At 40.5% G+C, this 20,118-nt stretch overlaps 1 protein-coding gene across 6 annotated transcripts in view; it reads left to right on the top strand.

Moving 5' to 3' along the window:
- The window catches only part of LOC117300127 (progranulin-like), a 49,876-nt gene that overhangs the window by 2,812 nt on the left and 26,946 nt on the right, over positions 1-20,118 (top strand). For 4 of the 6 annotated variants that reach the window (XM_033783831.1, XM_033783833.1, XM_033783835.1 and 1 more), the window contains exons 2-14: positions 5,575-5,655; positions 6,072-6,173; positions 6,900-7,028; positions 7,502-7,603; positions 7,808-7,936; positions 8,364-8,465; positions 8,670-8,798; positions 9,238-9,339; positions 9,522-9,650; positions 12,295-12,396; positions 12,584-12,712; positions 13,152-13,253; positions 13,531-13,659. In XM_033783831.1, the coding sequence (XP_033639722.1) occupies positions 5,593-5,655; positions 6,072-6,173; positions 6,900-7,028; positions 7,502-7,603; positions 7,808-7,936; positions 8,364-8,465; positions 8,670-8,798; positions 9,238-9,339; positions 9,522-9,650; positions 12,295-12,396; positions 12,584-12,712; positions 13,152-13,253; positions 13,531-13,659 (1,449 nt within the window). In that variant the 5' untranslated portion in view covers positions 5,575-5,592. Of the gene's footprint in view, positions 1-5,010; positions 5,240-5,574; positions 5,656-6,071; positions 6,174-6,899; positions 7,029-7,501; positions 7,604-7,807; positions 7,937-8,363; positions 8,466-8,669; positions 8,799-9,237; positions 9,340-9,521; positions 9,651-12,294; positions 12,397-12,583; positions 12,713-13,151; positions 13,254-13,530; positions 13,660-20,118 lie in introns of those variants that run through there. The other 2 variants (XM_033783832.1, XM_033783834.1) reach the window with 2 other exon arrangements.

Raw genomic sequence — 20,118 nt, forward strand, 5'->3', positions numbered from 1 at the left:
AAAAGGGGTAGGCGGAGTCAGCCCCCCAAACAACTTTATATATTTTTTTAAACATATAAATCGTGACAAACAATTACTAAAAAAATTGTTTTATTGTTCGTAAGCATATATACTCTTATGTTTGAAAGAAAAAAAATTATATTTCCAGGTGACTTTAAACCCTGACTGGGAGTGCACTAAAATCCCCTTTTTTTAATAAGCAACAGTTTGAGATAATTTCAAGCATATAGGGCCTAATTCAATTCAATTTTATTTTTTTTTTCATCACAGACTACAAGTAAAAAGTGAAAATTGTTTTCCCTGTGTGCACTAAAAAGATTCAAATTTGATACTTTTAGAAAAACAAAAAATTATTACATTTTAAAAACACAGAATTAATTACAAAAATTTAGTTTAAGCAATAAATAGGCTAGTTCAAGTTTTTCAAAGAGAGAAACGGTATCAAAATCTTACCATTACTGATTGAAATGGAAAAACAACAACAACTACTACTGTGTGACCCTGCTGCATAAAAAAGACTATTGGTAAAGGTTGTAGGACTTTGTTACACTACATGTAGCTACTTAGTTTTGACATCCCATTCTCTTGTTTGCATTTGGATGATCAGGTTCTTCTATCTTCCCTCAATGTCCACTTCTCGGATATCTGGGACTATGGGTTTTCAGTCCCTACCTGATTACGTGGGTTTTTCCTTGAATAATTAACTTGGGTTTTCCTCCCACATCTAAAAACTGAAACTTTTTTCTTTGTCTTCTCTCATGTATCTCTCCGTGGGATTGTAATCTAGGCTAGTGTAGTGAGTAGATTTGCTTTTCAGAGAGTCCTTGCGGTTTCACAACCAGAATTAAATAAATAACATGTGAAGTTTACAGCACAGATTATAAGTAGCCCTGGCGACTTTACACTTTCATATTATACTACAGTGATGCCTGGATATCAGGGTCCATTTCTGGGGCGGATCATTTTCTAAACTCGTAACTTACCTGCAAGAAGCCACTGCAGAAAAATGTGAATCTGTTGAGATCAGTGGCTTCTTGCCGGTAAGATTTAAATTATGAAGCTTTGAAAATTTTCCGCCCCATAAATGGAGCCTAATAGTTAGGACTCTGTATCTGTGTACAGAGGAAGAGTCCTATATAGGGCTAGGATTATAAGGAACTTGAAGTGCACCAGGAACTCCCTAGCAAACTGGGAAGATACTGGTGCTTTTAGCAGGTTAACTACCCAGTGCCAAGGCTGGGTGGCATAAACCTGGCTATTCATGCTGTATTTTGATGTATCAGGTTTTTCATTTTAACTCTGTTGCATTTTGCTGCATGTAGCATGAGCAGGACGCATAGAAAAACATGCATCTAGGGATAAACTTAGTCATAAATGCATCGGATGTATTTGTCAAAAGAATTGTCAAAGAAAGTGCTGCAGCACATAGGACATGTATGTGGAAACTGGACCAATGAGCAACCTCCTTTGACCTCGAGGTGAGGGCGTCCTCCTGCATGCTATGACATATATTTTGATTGAATAAAATTTGAAAATAATAATGCATTGATAATTGCGAACATCCTTGATACATTTACAATGTTCTTTGTTGTAAACCAGAATTGTTTTTGTATATAATCGTTGATTTGCAATGATCAGCTCAGTGAGACGTTTCTACCCATAAAAATAACTTAGGATTATTATTATTTTTCCATTTGGACTCCGTTACATAAGGTCTAGACTTCATGAGGATGCATGTACTTCCTTTGCAACTGACCAGTAGGCCAAGACATGTGATATTGCAAATGACGGTTCGTCATCTGTAATTAAAGTTGAAACAATGAACGGTATTTTTTGTTGGAAGTGGTCAGGCTGTGGTGTCAATTATAACTGGCTACCAGTTGAGAGGAAAACTTTACGTTTCCTGGTTTCTATTGTGAGGTCAATAATCCATTAACTCTTTATGACGATTCTTGAACCTTGTAAAGATGACTTCAAGTTACAAGTTTTGTAATTTGGTACAAAGTCATGGAAACTGTTAACTCACAAATGCCTGGAACTTCATTTTAGAAAGGCTTACATTTCATCCATTGGAAAATCTTATTTCCAGTGGAAACTTTTGGAGAGGCACCAAGACCAGGGGCAATGGAGGCCATATAGGCCTGTTGTGATGAATAGGCCTGTTGTGATGAATAGGCCTGTTGTGATGAATATCCATTTTGGAATAACTAAAGGGATCGTGTTGGTTTTTTGGAACTGTGAGAAATGTAAAATACAATAAAACTAAACAAATCCCTGAAATATTTTATGTCAAAAGTGGCATTTTCTCATCTAGTCTAACTTTGTAACCTTAATTTTTGGTTTCTACAGTGTAACCCCAAGGAGATAGGATTTCTCCCAAAAGAAACAAGAAGTTGGAATCTGTTATTGTAAAAAACAGGAAATCAAAGTAACGCTTTCATTGTTGATAGAAAACGATTAAGATCTAATGAACGGAACCCTTCAAAAGGAGACTTCTCTAATCTCTTTCTCACACAAGCTTTTGTTTTCTGTATGGTGGTCATATTGGAAAGTGAAATAAAATATAAAGTTTCTTGGCCTATTTATGCTTGGTTGAATTAATGTGTTCTTTAAAAACAGAGTCTAATCCATCGAAAGTTCTTTAATCGTGAGGAAGAAATCTTCCTTATTATTTCCCCCGAGTTCTTCCGAATGTGTGTAGGCTACTGAGGGTAAAACCTATTAGTGTAATGCATTAGTTAGTTATTTATTTATTTATTTATTTTAAATCTTCAGACATACACAATCTTCAGACATACACAACAAGTTGGACAGGGGCTGTCAAGGTTAAACAAAAGTATAGCAACTGTCATCAAGAGATGTGTAAAACCAGACCCCTGCCAACGATACAAATATAACTATTATAATAAGGAGATTGCACTGAAACATTTACAAATCACACATCAGAAAACATTAAAACAAAAGCTAATCCAGATTATTAAAAAAAAGCACCCACAACAAAACACCGTAACAACAGGAGGCAGGGACAACAATTATAATTCTTGTCAATATGTCTGTTTCACTAACTTTCCACTTTAGTGTAGATTCATAACAAAGTGTAGATTTGTAAAAAATAATCTACACTTTCAACAATTGAGTGACGTCACAGAAATAGTTTAAGTCCATTTCACGGTACTATGTTCTTTAAAAACAGATTCTAGCCCATAAGATCTTTAAATGTGAAAAAGAGACTTCCTTGTTTCCTTGAGTTCTTCCCAATGAGTGTACGTAGGCTACTTAGGGTTAAACCCATAGTGTAGTGCAGGAGTAATTTCCTTTTTCATTGTGCTTGTTTCACTGACTGTATTCTATAAAAACAGATTCTAACCCATCCATGAAAAAGTTATTCTTTCCCAAAGTGTGCACTGAGTGTATTTAAAAACCTATAGTATAGTGCAGGAGTTATGATTCTCTTTTTCACAAAGCTTCTGTTTCCTATTGTTATTATATTTTTATTGGAAAGTGAAATCAAATGTAAAGTTTCACTACGCCTATTTCACTTACTGTATTTTATAAAAACAGATTCTAAACTATCCAAAGTTCTTTAATCTTGAGAAAGAAAACTTCTCCTTTCGTCCCAAGAGTTCTATCTAATAGTGTAAATGCAGAATATCTCTTTCATCATCTGAAAGTTTCAGCTGAATACAGTGTCTATTTGTTGAAAAAACTGGGGGAAAACTGTTATAGTATTTTCATAAATAGAATGTTGAATTCAGCCAAGTTTAGCAATGTGACAGTGGGTACCAACTTCATCTCTGGCTTAAAGAAACACGTTGCCTTGGATCGGTCGAGTTGGTCTTTGTAAAGCGTTTTGTGACTGTTTGTTATAAAATGCATATATGGTTAGAAAGATGATGTAAAAGTAGAATACAATGATCCACACAAATATGCCTCGAAATTGTGTGGTTTTCTTTTTACCTCTTCCAATAACACGGTCGGCCATTTATTGGCAAAAATTTTGACTCCCATAAATGGCCGACCGTGATAGTTCGCGACGTAAAAAGAAAACCGTGCAACTTTGAGCAATACTTGTGTGGATCATTATATTCTACTTTTAAAACATCTTTCTAACCATATACATTGTGTATACATTTCATAACAAACTGTTTCAAACGCTTTTTATAGACCAACTCGTCCGATCCGAGGCAACGTGTTCCTTTAAGCATGAATTAATGGAGGGTAGCATTACCTAAATGGACACCAGGGAAAGTTGAATTGCCAAAATATGCCTGGTGCCAATTGTAAAAGATTTATCATTGTTCAACATAGTCCTATTGATATTTTAATCAACACTCAACAGGGGCACTTGCGCATCCAAGCATCGATGGTTGGTTCGATACTTCTTTGTCCTGTTTGCATTTTCCTTTCCATTTTCTACTGTAACAAATTTTGACACATTTTTTATTAATAAGTGATCAGCTTTGAAAGCATACATATTAAGTTAATATGCTGGTAACTTTTTTCACGCGCAGACAATAGTTGTAACACAAAAACTTCAAATGGGGGGGGGGTGAGCGTTGAAAAATCTCACGCAAAGCTGGCGTCTGGACTTTGCATCTCTGTAATGTGTCCATATGATCAATTTATCACTAAAATAAATGGTGCTTAAAAAGGGTTAAGGACATGAAATAGTTGTAGATAATTCTTAAAAAGAAAAAGTATTTTCACAACAGAACAATTGAACCATGGAATCCATGAAGATTTATTCATGAAGGTAGAAATGAATATTTAAGCAGATTAAATTTATCTTTTCTAAAACAAACTGAAAGGTGGATTTAATCTTTGGTATAAATGCCTAGACTTTTGACCCTAGCAGGGTCTCTCAAAGGTTGAACTGAAAAAACAACAATCAATAGAAAACTGCTCTCATTTTTGTTCACATCCTTGTGCATGAAATAGTCGTAAAGTGTCTGCCTATAGGGGAACAGGTCATTGCTCATGTGCTTCAGTTGTCATTGCCCACACGTGAACCTTTGTGGTTTTGATCACAATCATCACAGTAGGCTCAGGATATTTACACAAAGCTTTGTAATTGATAATATAAAGTATGATCACATGATGCTTTTAGTTTAGCTGTGCACCTGAACTCACTAAGGGGAGTAACCTTGTCCTACAGCACTTCATTTTCATTTCCTCATTCAAAGGCAGAGCACTGTTTTGGTTTGTGGGAGAGTCTTGGTATTTGCGTGTAGCATTTGGTGTAAGTTTTGAATGTGTCTTTTTGTTCCATAGTCTACACTAGTTTTTTTACAAGCTGGGAACTGTACAACTAAATTGTGTATCACAGCAACTATATTTTAACAAGTATTTTTACTTATGTCTTGTGTGTACCAACTTATTTATAAGGCTGTTTTTAGTTTATTATTTAACAATTTTGATAGCTAGTTCAAACTGTAAGCAGGTGCCTATTTGAACAATAATGTGCATATGAATTTTTTTTTTTCTTTTTTTTTTTCACTTTTACCTTGATCATTTTGTACTGGTTTGATCAGGTCTGGTCAGTAATGGTGTATTTTTTTGATTGCCTTCTTTCAGATACCACCCGGATTCAAGATGAAGACTGCCGTGCTAGCTGGTGTCCTGCTGGTGCTGGTACACGCTGCATACAGCCAAGAGGTACATGTTCAAACACTTTCTTACCCCCCCCCCCCCCCTTTATCAAGAAGAAGATGCCTTCGTGCCCTTACCCTTTCAAAAAGCGTACAAGCCTGTACTTCAATTTCTTTTCCAAAATTTTAAATTCTTTCTAGACTTACCCTCGTAGCTGCAGCCCACCTGCCCTCAAACCTCCTCCCTTTAATATTAATACCCCCTTCCCCCAGTCCTAAAAAATGCGCAAGGTTTGCCCTTTACTTTTTTGCAGTGACTGCCCAACAGGGCAGCCTGTCCACTTACTCAAATGAAATAGTTTTTTTTTTCAACACTGAACTAGCCAGCTGGAGACTGCTTGGGGTGAATTGTAAACTTGTCCTTGCTTCTTGGCCAGCGGACCACTGTCCCCCTGACCATTAATTCTTGTCATTTTGTACCAGGTTAAAAATGTTATCTGCCCTGGTAGTGCAAGCCAGTGTCCTGATGGAAACACCTGCTGCAAGCTAGCGTCTGGTGAGTGGGGTTGCTGCCCCATCCCAAATGTGAGTGTGAAAGACCATTTCCTCTAATAATATTAATGTTGGGGTGATCATAAATAAGTGTGGAGAATGGGATTTGAACTGGTGACCTCCAGATTAACAGGCTAGTCTTGTAAAGATTAATCTTGTCCAATTTACATTTTGAGTTCCCCCAAATTCGACCCCTTATCCTGGTTCTAGTGAGTTTGGGAATATTTTTATAGCCCTGCATAATGTCTAACACCATGATAACTTTACACCAAAACTGCTGGACTCTGATTATGGTATGCCTGATTCCATGTACATTGTACATGTACATGTAAAGCATGATCAGATTCGTACGTACATGTAGTCTAGTGCAGTCTTCAATCCAGCAGAATCAAACAGAACATCCCGTTTGATGTTGATGGATTGCGTTTTTTTCTTTCTTTTCTTTGGGCACTAACCCCCCCCCCCCCACCAAAAAAAAAGAAAAGATTGCAAGACAATCACGAAAAAGGAAAATAAATGATATGTTTTGGATATGGGTAAGAAAACTTAGCTGAAAATACCCCAATGAAATTTCCGTTAGAGAAATTTTCCTCAAGAGAAACTTCAATTTACTGTTTCATTTCAGTTTTAGGGTTTTTTGTTGTGCAGTTGATCCTGATCGCATTAGAGAAAACCTGTGTGCCAACCATTTTTTGGGAAATAATTGTATTCACTCGAGTAACAGGCAACTCTAATGACTGTACTTTTGGCTTTTTTTAGGCGGTGTGCTGCAGTGACCACACCCACTGCTGTCCCAACGGCTACACCTGTGACACTTCACAAGGAACCTGCACCAAAGGAGATATGACCCTCCCATGGGAGACAAAGAACGTCGCCCAACCAATCAAGGTAAAACTTACAACTCTTTCAAGATGCTGTCCAAAGCATTTTTTTTCTTCAGCCAATGCTCTTCAACCATTGGTTCTTTTCGGAACCATCACTACTCAAAAGAAATTAACCCATGGTGCTACCGCAAACCTCACCTAAAACAATGTTCTTCTGTTTCAAGCTTCCAACTTTTCAGCAGATGTCCACCTTGTTCTTGAATATTTGTTAGGGTCATAGAGAACTGGAAAACATTAGAGTGTGGTTATCCACTTCCGTTGTGCAGATAGAAAGCTTTCCACTTTGTTCTATGCTGTACCTACCGACAGACTTCTCTACCCCCTCCTCTCCCCCGTCACACCCCACTCCTACCCCAGATGTTCCAGACAAACATCCAAGTAAATGGGTTTTTGCCCAGAACTTTCGCATTGTGAAGCACCAACAGTTTAGAGTTCTTCTTTTTTAATTCTGTTTATATTTTAATCAATATCTTCCAGGTTGAAGCTGTTATCTGCCCTGGTGGTACAAGCCAGTGTCCAACTGGTACTACCTGCTGCAAGCTAGCGTCTGGTGCCTGGGGTTGCTGCCCTTTCCCTAGGGTAAGTTACCGTTTACAGGATTCGAACCCTCCCATGTATGTAATTGTGAGTGAAAGCAAGTCAAAATCTCAGTTTGTATTGTTTATTTGTTTATTTGTTTGTTGTTTAGGGTCCTCGTTTGTTAAATACACAGGATGAATCAAAAGTTTTGTAGTAATTTGTCCTGGGTATTGAAGTTGCCTTTGGTTTATTTGTATCATAAAGGCGGTATGCTGCAGTGACCACACCCATTGCTGTCAAAGAGGCTACATCTGCAACGTCGCACAAGGAACCTGCACCAAAGGAGCCTTGACCCTCCCATGGGAGACAAAGAACGTCGCTCGACCAATTGAGGTAAATCAATCGAAAGTCTTAAGTTGCATACATTCTAATTAATTTTGTCACAGTGTTTTCTACATGTATGTCAGTCACAGCATTATTTGTTTGATTGTGAAACATCAAAAGTTAGGAAGAAGTTAGGAAGAAGTTTTTTAACAGATTGTTACGACGTCCACTCCTTTTGAACACAGTTTCAGCCCGTCCCGCTTATATATTTTTTTTTCAGAACAAAGTGAGCCATGTTTGGTGTGATGGGCTTGAATTAAGTTCTAAATCAGAGTTTGAGAATCTTTTGTTTTCTTACTGTCTCTGTAACTGGTCTCGATAGGGTGACATACTGCCCAGAACTTTTGTTTCACTTTGTGAAGCATCCACACGTCAGAGTTCTCCCAAAACTCCTGTTTTTTTTAATTGTGTTTATGTTTTAATCAATGTCTTCCAGGTTGAAGCTGTTATCTGCCCTGGTGGTACAAGCCAGTGTCCAACTGGTACTACCTGCTGCAAGCTAGCGTCTGGTGCCTGGGGTTGCTGCCCTTTCCCTAGGGTAAGTTACCGTTTACAGGATTCGAACCCTCCCATGTATGTAATTGTGAGTGGAGGCAAGTCAAAATCTCAGTTTGTATTGTTTATTTGTTTATTTGTTTGTTGTTTAGGGTCCTCGTTTGTTAAATACACAGGATGAATCAAAAGTTTTGTAGTAATTTGTCCTGGGTATTGAAGTTGCCTTTGGTTTATTTGTATCATAAAGGCGGTATGCTGCAGTGACCACACCCATTGCTGTCAAAGAGGCTACATCTGCAACGTCGCACAAGGAACCTGCACCAAAGGAGCCTTGACCCTCCCATGGGAGACAAAGAACGTCGCTCGACCAATTGAGGTAAATCAATCGAAGTTCTTAAGTTGCATACATTCTAATTAATTTTGTCACAGTGTTTTCTACACGTATGTCAGTCACAGCATTATTTGTTTGATTGTGAAACATCAAAAAGTTAGGAAGAAGTTAGAAAGAAGTTTTTTAACAGATTGTTGACAGTTGCTACGACGTCCACTCCTTTTGAACACAGTTTCAGCCCGTCCCGCTTATATATTTTTTTTTCAGAACAAAGTGAGCCATGTTTGGTGTGATGGGCTTTAATTAAGTTACAAATCAGAGTTTGAGAATCTTTTGTTTTCTTACTGTCTCTGTAACTGGTGTCGATAGGGTGACATACTGCCCAGAACTTTTTGTTTCACTTTGTGAAGCATCCACACTTCAGAGTTCTCCCAAAACTCCTGTTTTTTTTTATTGTGTTTATGTTTTAATCAATATCTTCCAGGTTGAAGCTGTTATCTGCCCTGGTGGTACAAGCCAGTGTCCAACTGGTACTACCTGCTGCAAGCTAGCGTCTGGTGCCTGGGGTTGCTGCCCTTTCCCTAAGGTAAGTTACCGTTTACAGGATTCGAACCCTCCCATGATTTTTGAGTGGAGGCTAGTCAAAATCTCAGTTTGTATTGTTTATTTGTTTATTTGTTTGTTGTTTAGGGTCCTCGTTTGTTAAAGACACATTGATGAAGCAAATTTTTTGATTGAAGTTACCTTTGGTTTATTTGTATCATAAAGGCGGTATGCTGCAGTGACCACACCCATTGCTGTCAAAATGGCTACATCTGCAACGTCGCACAAGGAACCTGCACCAAAGGAGCCTTGACCCTCCCATGGGAGACAAAGAACGTCGCTCGACCAATTGAGGTAAATCAATTGAAGTTCTTAAGTTGCATACATTCTAATTAATTTTGTCACAGTGTTTTCTACATGTATGTCAGTCACAGCATTATTTGTTTGATTGTGAAACATTAAAATGATAGGAAGAAGTTAGGAAGAAGTTTTTTAACAGATTGTTGACAGTTGCTACGACGTCCACTCCTTTTGAACACAGTTTCAGTCCTCCCGCTTATTTATTTTTTTTCAGAACAAAGTGAGCCATGTTTGGTGTGATGGGCTTGAATTAAGTTACAAATTAGAGTTTGAGAATCTTTTGTTTTCCTACTGTTTCTATAAGTGGTCTCGATAGGGTGAAAAAAGTTAGGAAGAAGTTAGGAAGAAGTTTTTTAACAGATTGTTGACAGTGGCTACGACGTTAATCGGCGATATCACGATATTATCGAATATCGCGGGTTTAATTTGGAAACGATTTCTATATCGGATGGATTTGGTTTTAATCGAAATATCGATATGTCGCGATATATCACGATAATCGCGATATATCGCGATATATCACGATAATCGCGATATATCGCGATATCGATTAAATATCGCGATGTATTTGCTAGCTGAGACATCTTGCACCCCAAAGGTTTGGAGTAAAACCAGAAGAATAGGTCAATAGAACACCTCTCTTATGCTATGACTGTCTCTTCTACAACTTTCACTTGGAGTTTGAAAACTGATGATGTCAAATTTAATTAATCGCGATTATATCGAATATCGCGATATATTGTCGGCGATATATCGTGAATAAAATAAATCGATATCGCCGAAGCTTAACGCCCACTCCTTTTGAACACAGTTTCAGCCCGTCCCGCTTATTTATTATTTTTCAGAACAAAGTGAGCCATGTTTGGTGTGATGGGCTTGAATTAAGTTACAAATCAGAGTTTGAGAATCTTTTGTTTTCTTACTGTCTCTGTAACTGGTCTCTATAGGGTGACATACTGCCCAGAACTTTTGTTTCGCTTTGTGAAGCACCCACACTTCAGAGTTCTCCCAAAACCAGGCCTCGACCTCTACAGCGGCCACCAGCGGCCATTGCCGCGATTGCCGCGATGCCCCAGCGAATTGCCGTGAAGCCCTTTTACAAATCACGTACCCTTTTCCATTGATTCCATAAAATTATTTATTCGAAAATGTTATTTAATGTTAACATTGTGACCCATTTAATTTATATGGAGGTACAATTCGGAACATACGACGATCCCGCACACTACTAGTTTTCACAATGCTGCTTCTGTGCAATAAAAAATGTGTCGAGAACGTGGCATGGTAACCATATCAAACGTAGTTGAGCTGTTTACTACTAATAACGCAGCACCAGACTACTCCAATGTATAAACTCGCTACAAGTCCCTACGCTAAATTACTCATTTTCGCACTGATTTTGTCTACTGAGATCTGTATTTGTAGCGGATGGGGCGGGGGAGGCGTGCGGCCAGGGGCTGGATACAGTCTATGTTTTTCCCCATGCTACTTCGCTGGTGTCCAAGGCTTGTACTGGATTCTTGTTTGAGACCCACCACTACCAGTGATCTGCCTGCCTTGCTTGCGACTTTGTTTTTCATTGCCAAACACATGTTTGTGTACACACAACAAGCGTGGAATTGTAAAACGTCAAAATCGGATTATATGGAGGTAACGGCAGAGCCCTAATTTTGAAAATCTTCATACTCCATCAAGTTCATTATTGATTAATCAGCTTGCCATCCCACAAAAGATGCAAAAATAAGAAGGAAGGCGAAAGGGCTGGAGTGGCAGCAAAGTGCCAACTTTAGAAGCATTTTTTAATTAGGTGCGTTTGTTTACATTTTTATAGTATTTATTTAGCGCAGTCTAGACTCTAGCGTGGCATAAACGCGCATGCATAATACAACTTACAAGTTTAGCTAAATGCAAGGCCAATTATTTTGTGCTAAGGGGTTGGGGGTTTCGCTTTTAATTTTCATAATCATATTTATATAAAAAAAAGAAGGAAACAAAAAGAAACAAATATTTTTCCAAATCATCGGATTTAGCTGAGCCTCCGGGTTGTTGGTGGGTTGTTGGCGTGGGGTGGGTGGGGCTCGTTTGTCTCGCAGAGTTGGGGTAGTGGTGAGCCAGAGACTTATTGACCTTTTTTCTTTAGATTAGCACGCAGGGAATTAATTTTCTGTATGATTTTTTTTAAACAATTCTTTGTACTGGAGCAATGATATGTTTTCAGATGAGCAGAAGGAAGTTAAATTAAGTCGAAGAAAAAGGGGAGGGGGGTAAAATGGGGTAAGTTAATTACTGGGGTAATAGTTTTCAATTCGAGTGCTGCAAAAAAACTGTAAATAATTCAGAAACAAATATTTTAAAACTTTTATTCAATTTCAGTTGCACAGCATGTTAACAGCGACAATGAAATAAATATGGGTTGGAAAGTTGACCACCATCTTGTAATCAGTGGAAAGTATAATAACATAATCATCAACAAATAAAGGATTGAAAATGGCCTTGGTGCCCTTTCAGATGGCCTTGGTGCCCCTTTCCTTTTTAGAGCTTTTGAGGCCAAGTGGGCTTGCCCCTCTGAAGCTAAAGGTTGAGGCCTGCAAAACTCCTGTTTTTTAATTCGGTTTATATTTTAATCAATATCTTCCAGGTTGAAGCTGTTATCTGCCCTGGTGGTACAAGCCAGTGTCCAACTGGTACTACCTGCTGCAAGCTAGCGTCTGGTGCCTGGGGTTGCTGCCCTTTCCCTAGGGTAAGTTACCGTTTACAGGATTCGAACCCTCCCATGTATGTAATTGTGAGTGGAGGCAAGTCAAAATCTCAGTTTGTATTGTTTATTTGTTTATTTGTTTGTTGTTTAGGGTCCTCGTTTGTCAAAGACACATTGATGAAGCAAATTTTTTTATTGAAGTAACCTTTGGTTTATTTGTATCATAAAGGCGGTATGCTGCAGTGACCACACCCATTGCTGTCAAAATGGCTACATCTGCAACGTTGCACAAGGAACCTGCACCAAAGGAGCCTTGACCCTCCCATGGGAGACAAAGAACGTCGCTCGACCAATTGAGGTAAATCAATCGAAGTTCTTAAGTTGCATACATTCTAATTAATTTTGTCACAGTGTTTTCTACATGTATGTCAGTCACAGCATTATTTGTTTGATTGTGAAACATTAAAAAGATAGGAAGAAGTTGGGAAGAATTTGTTTAACAGATTGTTGACAGTTGCTACGACGTCCACTCCTTTTGAACACAGTTTCAGCCCGTCCCGCTTATTATTTTTTTTTTCAGAACAAAGTGAGCCATGTTTGGTGTGATTGGCTTGAATTAAGTTCTTAATCAGAGTTTGAGAATCTTTTGTTTTCCTACTGTCTCTGTTACTGATCTCGATAGGGTGACATACTGCCCAGAACTTGTTGCTTCGCTTTGTGAAGCATCCACACGTCAGAGTTCTCCCAAAACTCCTGTTTTTTTTAATTGTGTTTATGTTTTAATCAATGTCTTCCAGGTTGAAGCTGTTATCTGCCCTGGTGGTACAAGCCAGTGTCCAACTGGTACTACCTGCTGCAAGCTAGCGTCTGGTGCCTGGGGTTGCTGCCCTTTCCCTAAGGTAAGTTACCGTTTACAGGATTCGAACCCTTCCATGTATGTTATTGTGAGTGGAGGTAAAAATCTCAGTTTGTATTGTTGATTTGTTTGTTTTGTTTGGTTGGTTGGTTGGTTGGTTGTAAGTTGTTTGTTTGTGTGTTTGTTTGTTTGTTTGTTTGTTTAGGGTCCTCGTTTGTTGAAGAAACTTTAGAATGAAGCAAAAGTTTTGTAGTAACTTGTCTTTTGTGAAATGATGTCACGGTTATTGAAGTTACCTTTGGTTTATTTGTATCATAAAGGCGGTATGCTGCAGTGACCACACCCATTGCTGTCAAAGAGGCTACATCTGCAACGTCGCTCAAGGAACCTGCACCAAAGGAGCCCTGACCCTACCATGGGCATCAAAGAGTGTCGCTCGACCAATTGAGGTAAATTATTCAACTGTTTTTGCGTACATGCTCATTATTCGGCTTTCAGTGTTTTCTATGTCAGTGAGAGCATTAATTTGTTTGGTTGTGATAACCAACATTAAGAAGGTTTAAGTTAGGAGGTAGTGCATTCTGCTCTACCAGCTAGGCTTCTAGTGGAAGATACTCATGCCTACATCCTTCATGTCTTAATGGATTGTGAAGGGGGTGTTCCCTTTTGCAGCCCTAGGATAAGGTTGCGCCATATCGCTGGTGGCAGGTGATTTGGGTCGACAGCCAATAAGCTAAGTGTAGTGCTCACTTTGTGATGTAAGTCGATATCTTAGACAGTTAGAAAAAAAATACATACAACAAATCTTGGGAGTACCATGTATGCGAGCTATCAAACATCGCAGGTTCTTACAATTACTATTGTTGAGAAAATAGAATTAGCTGTTGCAAACAACTTACCAACCAAATGGACCGAGAGTATAAATGCAAAAAATAGTTAATGGCCTGACGTTTCGACCCTAGCAGAGTCTTTCTCGAAGGCTAAATGACAACACAACAAACATGAACAGGTAACTAAGTGAAACATAAGCAGTGAAGTGGAAATACATGAATGGGGTTAGAAAGCATACATAAAAAAGCAGGGGGTAAACAATAAATAGGGGGACAAAAAAGGGGGGGGGGTGAAGGGAAGGGGCTGGCTTGACCACAAGCAAGAATATGGAAACACAAAGGACAACATCGAGGGTGGTGAGGTTGGGTAAAAAGTAATTTATATTAGTGAATGAGGCTCAGGCTAAAAGGCTATGGGGAAAAAAGGAGACGGCAAAACAAAAGGTTTATTAGTCGTAATAGTCGTAAACCTCACCACCCTCGATGTTGTCCTTTGTGTTTCCATATTCTTGCTTGTGGTCAAGCCAGCCCCTTCCCTTCACCCCCCCCCTTTTTTTGTCCCCCTATTCATTGTTTACCCCCTGCTTTTTTATGTATGCTTTCTAACCCCATTCATGTATTTCCACTTCACTGCTTATGTTTCACTTAGTTACCTGTTCATGTTTGTTGTGTTGTCATTTAGCCTTCGAGAAAGACTCTGCTAGGGTCGAAACGTCAGGCCAATTACTATTGTTGTAAGGTCGGTAGTATTGGATCTTACCTAAATCTCAGGCCGAGTCCCGTTGGGCCTGTCGTTATACTGGAGAGCTAGAATATAGACTACTACACAGGATGACTGGTGGGCAACGGACTGCCGATGGCCAGGCCACGGGGTGCTGCCCAGCCACCGGTCACGCCCGACTGGTTTATTGCTCAATCAATAACATCATCAATAACATCATCACAACACTCTTCTCCGTTTTTTTTTTTTTGTTTTTTTTTTTTGACAAAGGCATCTGTTATATTCAAAATAAACCTCGAACTTTTTACTTCAGGTTCGGCTTCACTTTATTTTTTAAACAAAAATAGCCAATCAATTGGTGAGAAAAAAAAAGTTGGATTACACCAATATATCAAAATTGCTGTCAAAATATTCCACTTAGCAACTACACTAATTTAGGAAGTTTTTAGAAACTAATGCAAACAAAACAAAAAAACAAACATCATAAAATACTCCTATCACATTTAGGTAAAAATCAAGAAGTTATAGAGGTCCAATTGTACATGTAATAGTTGTGTGAATATTGCCTACCAAAATTCAGTCTGAAAATTGTTACTGACAGTAATGCTTCTGAGATTCATGTTAAATCTTTAAATGTGAACTGAGTACATCCGCCTCGTGTTACTTAGACAGTGAAGCAAAACTTCGTCGACGACGACACCACGAACCTTTGCTACCTCGTAGGCAACATGAATGGCCATTGTAGGGTTGCTGACAAGGGTCGCCCTGGGAAAACCTCTCGGCACAAAGTAGGGGGCGTCGGTCTCCAGGAGGAGTCGCTCAAGAGGGATGTTCTTGGCGACACTTCCTGGACCTTGACTCCCCCAGGTGACAAGTGGTGTTAACCCGACGTATAAATTTGGGAAGGTAGAACACCACTTGCTTGCCGACTGCCATCCCCGGGTGAAACAATGTAAATGTATCTTCCAGTACCGGGGAAGGCAGTCAGAGACTATCTCGAAGCAATCGTCGTCAGCATCCCTACAGTGGATTATTACTGGTTTGTTTGCTTCCCTTGCAGTAGTAAGGAGTTGTCGCAGAGTGGCTTTCTGGGCTTTACTATGCTTACGGTGGCATCCCGAGTAGTCGAGCCCGACTTCCCCCAGGGCACACACTTAGGGTGTTCCAGCAAACGCAGAATCACCTGGTGTATGTCCTGGGAGAATTCGCTCGCTTTCTTGGGATGCAACCCTACTGCTGCATAGATTAAAGGGTCTGCAATTAGGCGCAGCCACCGTGGGGTGTCGCAGTACACCTCTGGGTCGCAAAAATTGGCAATGCAACCCAGAAAACCACTCTGCCCGCCTACTGCCTCCTGGCGACTGTGGAGATACCCGCTCAGAGTGCCAGAATATTTTACACGGTTGAACAGGCGGTCTACATGACAATGGGAGTCGATAAATGCTCCCTTGGGCTCCATCACAGGGGAGCCCCAGGACAGTAGACGCTGGAGTGTTCTCCAGTGGAAGATTGAGGAGATGCGTTTGGGCTCCACCAGATCTCGATCCACCACTGGAGACAGGCCAACGAACACATCATACGAGTCCCAGACTGCCTGTTCTTCCTGCTGGAACGACGAGCGGGCATCCCCAAGACGTTGTTTGCAAATAAAGCTAAGTAACTCCGATGGCGATGTAACTCCCGTGGTGTCACGAACCCTTTTACCAAAAATACCAGCTGGGGCAGGTGTCGGCCTGCGTGGAAGGGGCCGTGTGTTCTTACATGGGTAGCTATTTCTATTGACTTTATATATTCACACACATATTTTTGTGTTATGGTTTTTACATTCATTTGTTTAGGGCCTACTGATCACGGAATCGCCGTGGTTGTTTTACCACCCTCCCACTTCTTGTGGTGTATGTCTGTGTGTCGGTGGGACCCTGGTGATTGGAGGATTTGTCACCCTGGCAAATCTGATTGGGTTGTTCTAGTGGCACATGTGCGTTTGGGACGAACTTTCCCTCCCCAAAAAGACGATTTCGAGCTCTACGCAACCAAAGGGGGATTTCCCTATCCTCACACCTTTTGAGCAGGTCATGATGGAGGACTTGTGACTTTTTCCTCCCTTGTACTTGATACAATATTGGGGAGAGAACTTTGGTCACCAAAAGGGGTCCCTGCCAGGTGGGTTGTAGTTTTCGGGACTGTCCAACCTTGAACGACTTGATTAATTTGTATACCAAATCCCCCTCATTGAAAGGCAAATGGCGAATGTTGCGATCAAAGTAGTTCTTCTGCTGTGTTTGAGTTGAGCCAATGTTTTCCCGTGCAATAGAATGTATTCTACACATTCGTTTTCTTAGGTCCCTTACATAGGCATTCGGTTCGTTCTCTTCTGGACTACTAGGTGGTATATTGAAAACTAGATCAACTGGTTGCCTAACCTCCCTACCCAACATCATAGGTTAGGGGTCATGCCCGTTTGTCGATTTGGAAGACAGCGAATGGCTGCCGTTAATATAGGTAAATCTTCATCCCATGTCAGAACCTTTCCCTTAATGTGGCATCTCATAACCTGTAGAAGTGTTCTGTTATAGCGTTCCACTTGCCCATTTGAACAGGGTCGATAAGGGGTTGTTCGTGTTTTGGTTATGTCAAGCAAATCACAGACAGCTTGAAATAGAGAGCTCGTAAAGTTTCTACCTTGATCTGTGTGTATTTGCGTGGGGCAACATAACCGAGATATAAAGTTATCTATAACGGCTTTTGCCACGGATTGTGCAGTTTGATCAGGGAGCGGGTACGCTTCTAACCATTTGGTAAACCGACAGACCAACATAAGAATGTATTTATTGCCTGATGATGATGGGGTAAACGGGCCAAGAATATCAATATGTATCCGTTCAGTAGGAGCCCCGCATGATACTTTGTCATTGGTGCTTTTGCCAAGCGTGAGGGTTTTTTATATACATTGGTTTCCCTGCATGATTTAACGTGTAAGGAGACATCTTCAGACATCTTGTACCAATACGAAGTCTGTTGCACCTTTTTCAGGGTTCTAGTGATTCCTGGGTGACCGGCCATCTTGGAATTGTGACAAAGGTTGAGGATTTCTAGTTTTAAGCCTGCTGGAACCAACAATAGATATCTACTTGAACATTCGTCGACCCACTTGTAATAAAGTACACCATCTAACAACTGTATGAGTGGGGCATTCGACCATAAGTATTTAACTGCCCTTGACTGGATTTGAAATTCGTTTGGTTGAGGTGTGAACTCGTTGTTTGTAGCTATTGACTGTTCTTTCCACTTATGCAATTGTTTAAGGTCTGGGTCTTTGAGCTGTAAATCCCTTAGCTGGCGATGTGTGTATTTGTTGGCTATTGATAATTCTTCATCCCGTATGTGTTGGTTACTGGTGTTTAATCCCTCATCATTTACGACCGTGGAGGCCATTCCCCCATCCAGTAAAAACTGGTTGGTCGGGTCCGGACCTTCACGGTAGTCCGAGTTGGTATCCGGGGCCGTCCCCCCTTCCAGCACAGGCTGGTTGTAAGAGTCAGGACCCCGGTTGTAGTCAACTAGTTCACTTTGTTCGTTATTTGTGAGCACGTGTTCTTCCCCCTCATCCAGTAAAAACTGGTTGTTGGGGTCAGGGTCCACGTGATCACACCCCCCAGTTATTAGCTGTGTTGGAATTGGTCCGCTAGATGTTTTTGACCGCGTTGTGATCTCGCGAACGGCTAGGGGGATGACGTCGTCAACGTCATCCTCGAACCGTTGCCATTGTACGTGGACACGTGAACAGTGTTTGCAACCGCCGCATGGGAGACTTTCAACGTCACAACCGGCGTAATAGCAGCTGCAACTTGCAATATCGCTGGGAATACGAGAAAGAGAGTCTGCATTGGTATGATGTGAGCCCTTTCTGTGCAAAATGATCATGTCATACTGACTCAGTTCTTCCATCCACCTAGCTAACATACCAGATAAGTTCTTAAAGCGCATCAACCATACGAGACTACTATGGTCGGTACGAACGTAAAATCTACGACCGAGTATGTAGTGGCGAAACTGGCGTGTAAATCGCACTACTGCAAGGAGCTCCCTGCGAGTAGTGCAGTACTTTCTTTGCGCTGGGGATAAAATGTAACTACCGTAGCCAAGCACTCGTTCAACTCCATCTTGGATTTGGAGCAATTCCGCCCCAATAGCAAATTCTGAGGCATCAGTGTCCATTACAAAAGGCTCGTCCGTATTGTTCCTTGGGAACGAAAGTACTGGGCTACTAGTGAGTGCTTGCTTCAATTGTTGGAATGCTTGCTCATGTTCGGTTTGCCACACAAATTTTGCTCGTTTGGTGGTAAGGTCATACAATGGTTTCGCTATACTTGCAAAATTTCTTACATGGGTTCTGTGGTAATTTGCCAGACCCATGAATTTCTCCACGTCTTTGCTAGAGGTTGGTGTCGGCCATTTTTGAACGGTTTTGACGCTGCTAGAGTTGGGTGAAATTCCTTTGTCGCTGACTAGTTTCCCCAGGAAGATCACTTCTTTCTGGAGCAAGTGACATTTTTTTGATTTTAGCTTGATGTTATGTGTTCGGAATCTTCCCAAGACACTTTTTGAACGGTTTTGACGCTGCTAGAGTTGGGTGAAATTCCTTTGTCGCTGACTAGTTTCCCCAGGAAGATCACTTCTTTCTGGAGCAAGTGACATTTTTTTGATTTTAGCTTGATGTTATGTGTTCGGAATCTTCCCAAGACACTTATGAGGTTCCGTACCGAATCCTCAAAGCCTTTCCCAAGAATAATAATGTCGTCTAGATAGGCGAGCACCTCGTTCCAATGCAGACCTCTGAGTATGAGTGTCATTGCGCGCTGGAATGTGGCCGGGGCGTTGCATAACCCGAACGGCATGCGTTGATACTCGAATAGTCCATATTTGGTGATGAACGCAGTTTTGTGCATATCGCTCTCACCAAGCTCAATCTGGTAATAGCCACTGCTCATATCTAAAGTGCTAAAAAATGTTGTATCTTCGAGTACATCTAAGCATTCTTCAATGTTAGGTAAAGGAAATGCGTCTTTGATCGTTACGCTGTTTAAGGCTCTATAATCAATACAATAGCGGACCCTTCCATCTTTCTTTCTAATTAACACAGGGGGAGAGGCCCAGTCTGAAGAAGATGGTTTAATCACCCCTGATGCTAACAAGGCATCCAGGTGGCTCTTCTCTTCTGCCTCAAACCCAAGGGGCGTTCTTCTCATTTTTTGTCTGACTGGCCTGGCATTCCCAGTGTCAATTGAATGTTTAATTGAGGAGAACCTCCCTAGATCCATATTGTCCCTTGAAAATACGTCACTAAATTCAGTCAG

Source organism: Asterias rubens, chromosome 15, assembly GCF_902459465.1.
Source record: "Asterias rubens chromosome 15, eAstRub1.3, whole genome shotgun sequence".
Taxonomy (NCBI): Eukaryota; Metazoa; Echinodermata; class Asteroidea; order Forcipulatida; family Asteriidae; genus Asterias; species Asterias rubens.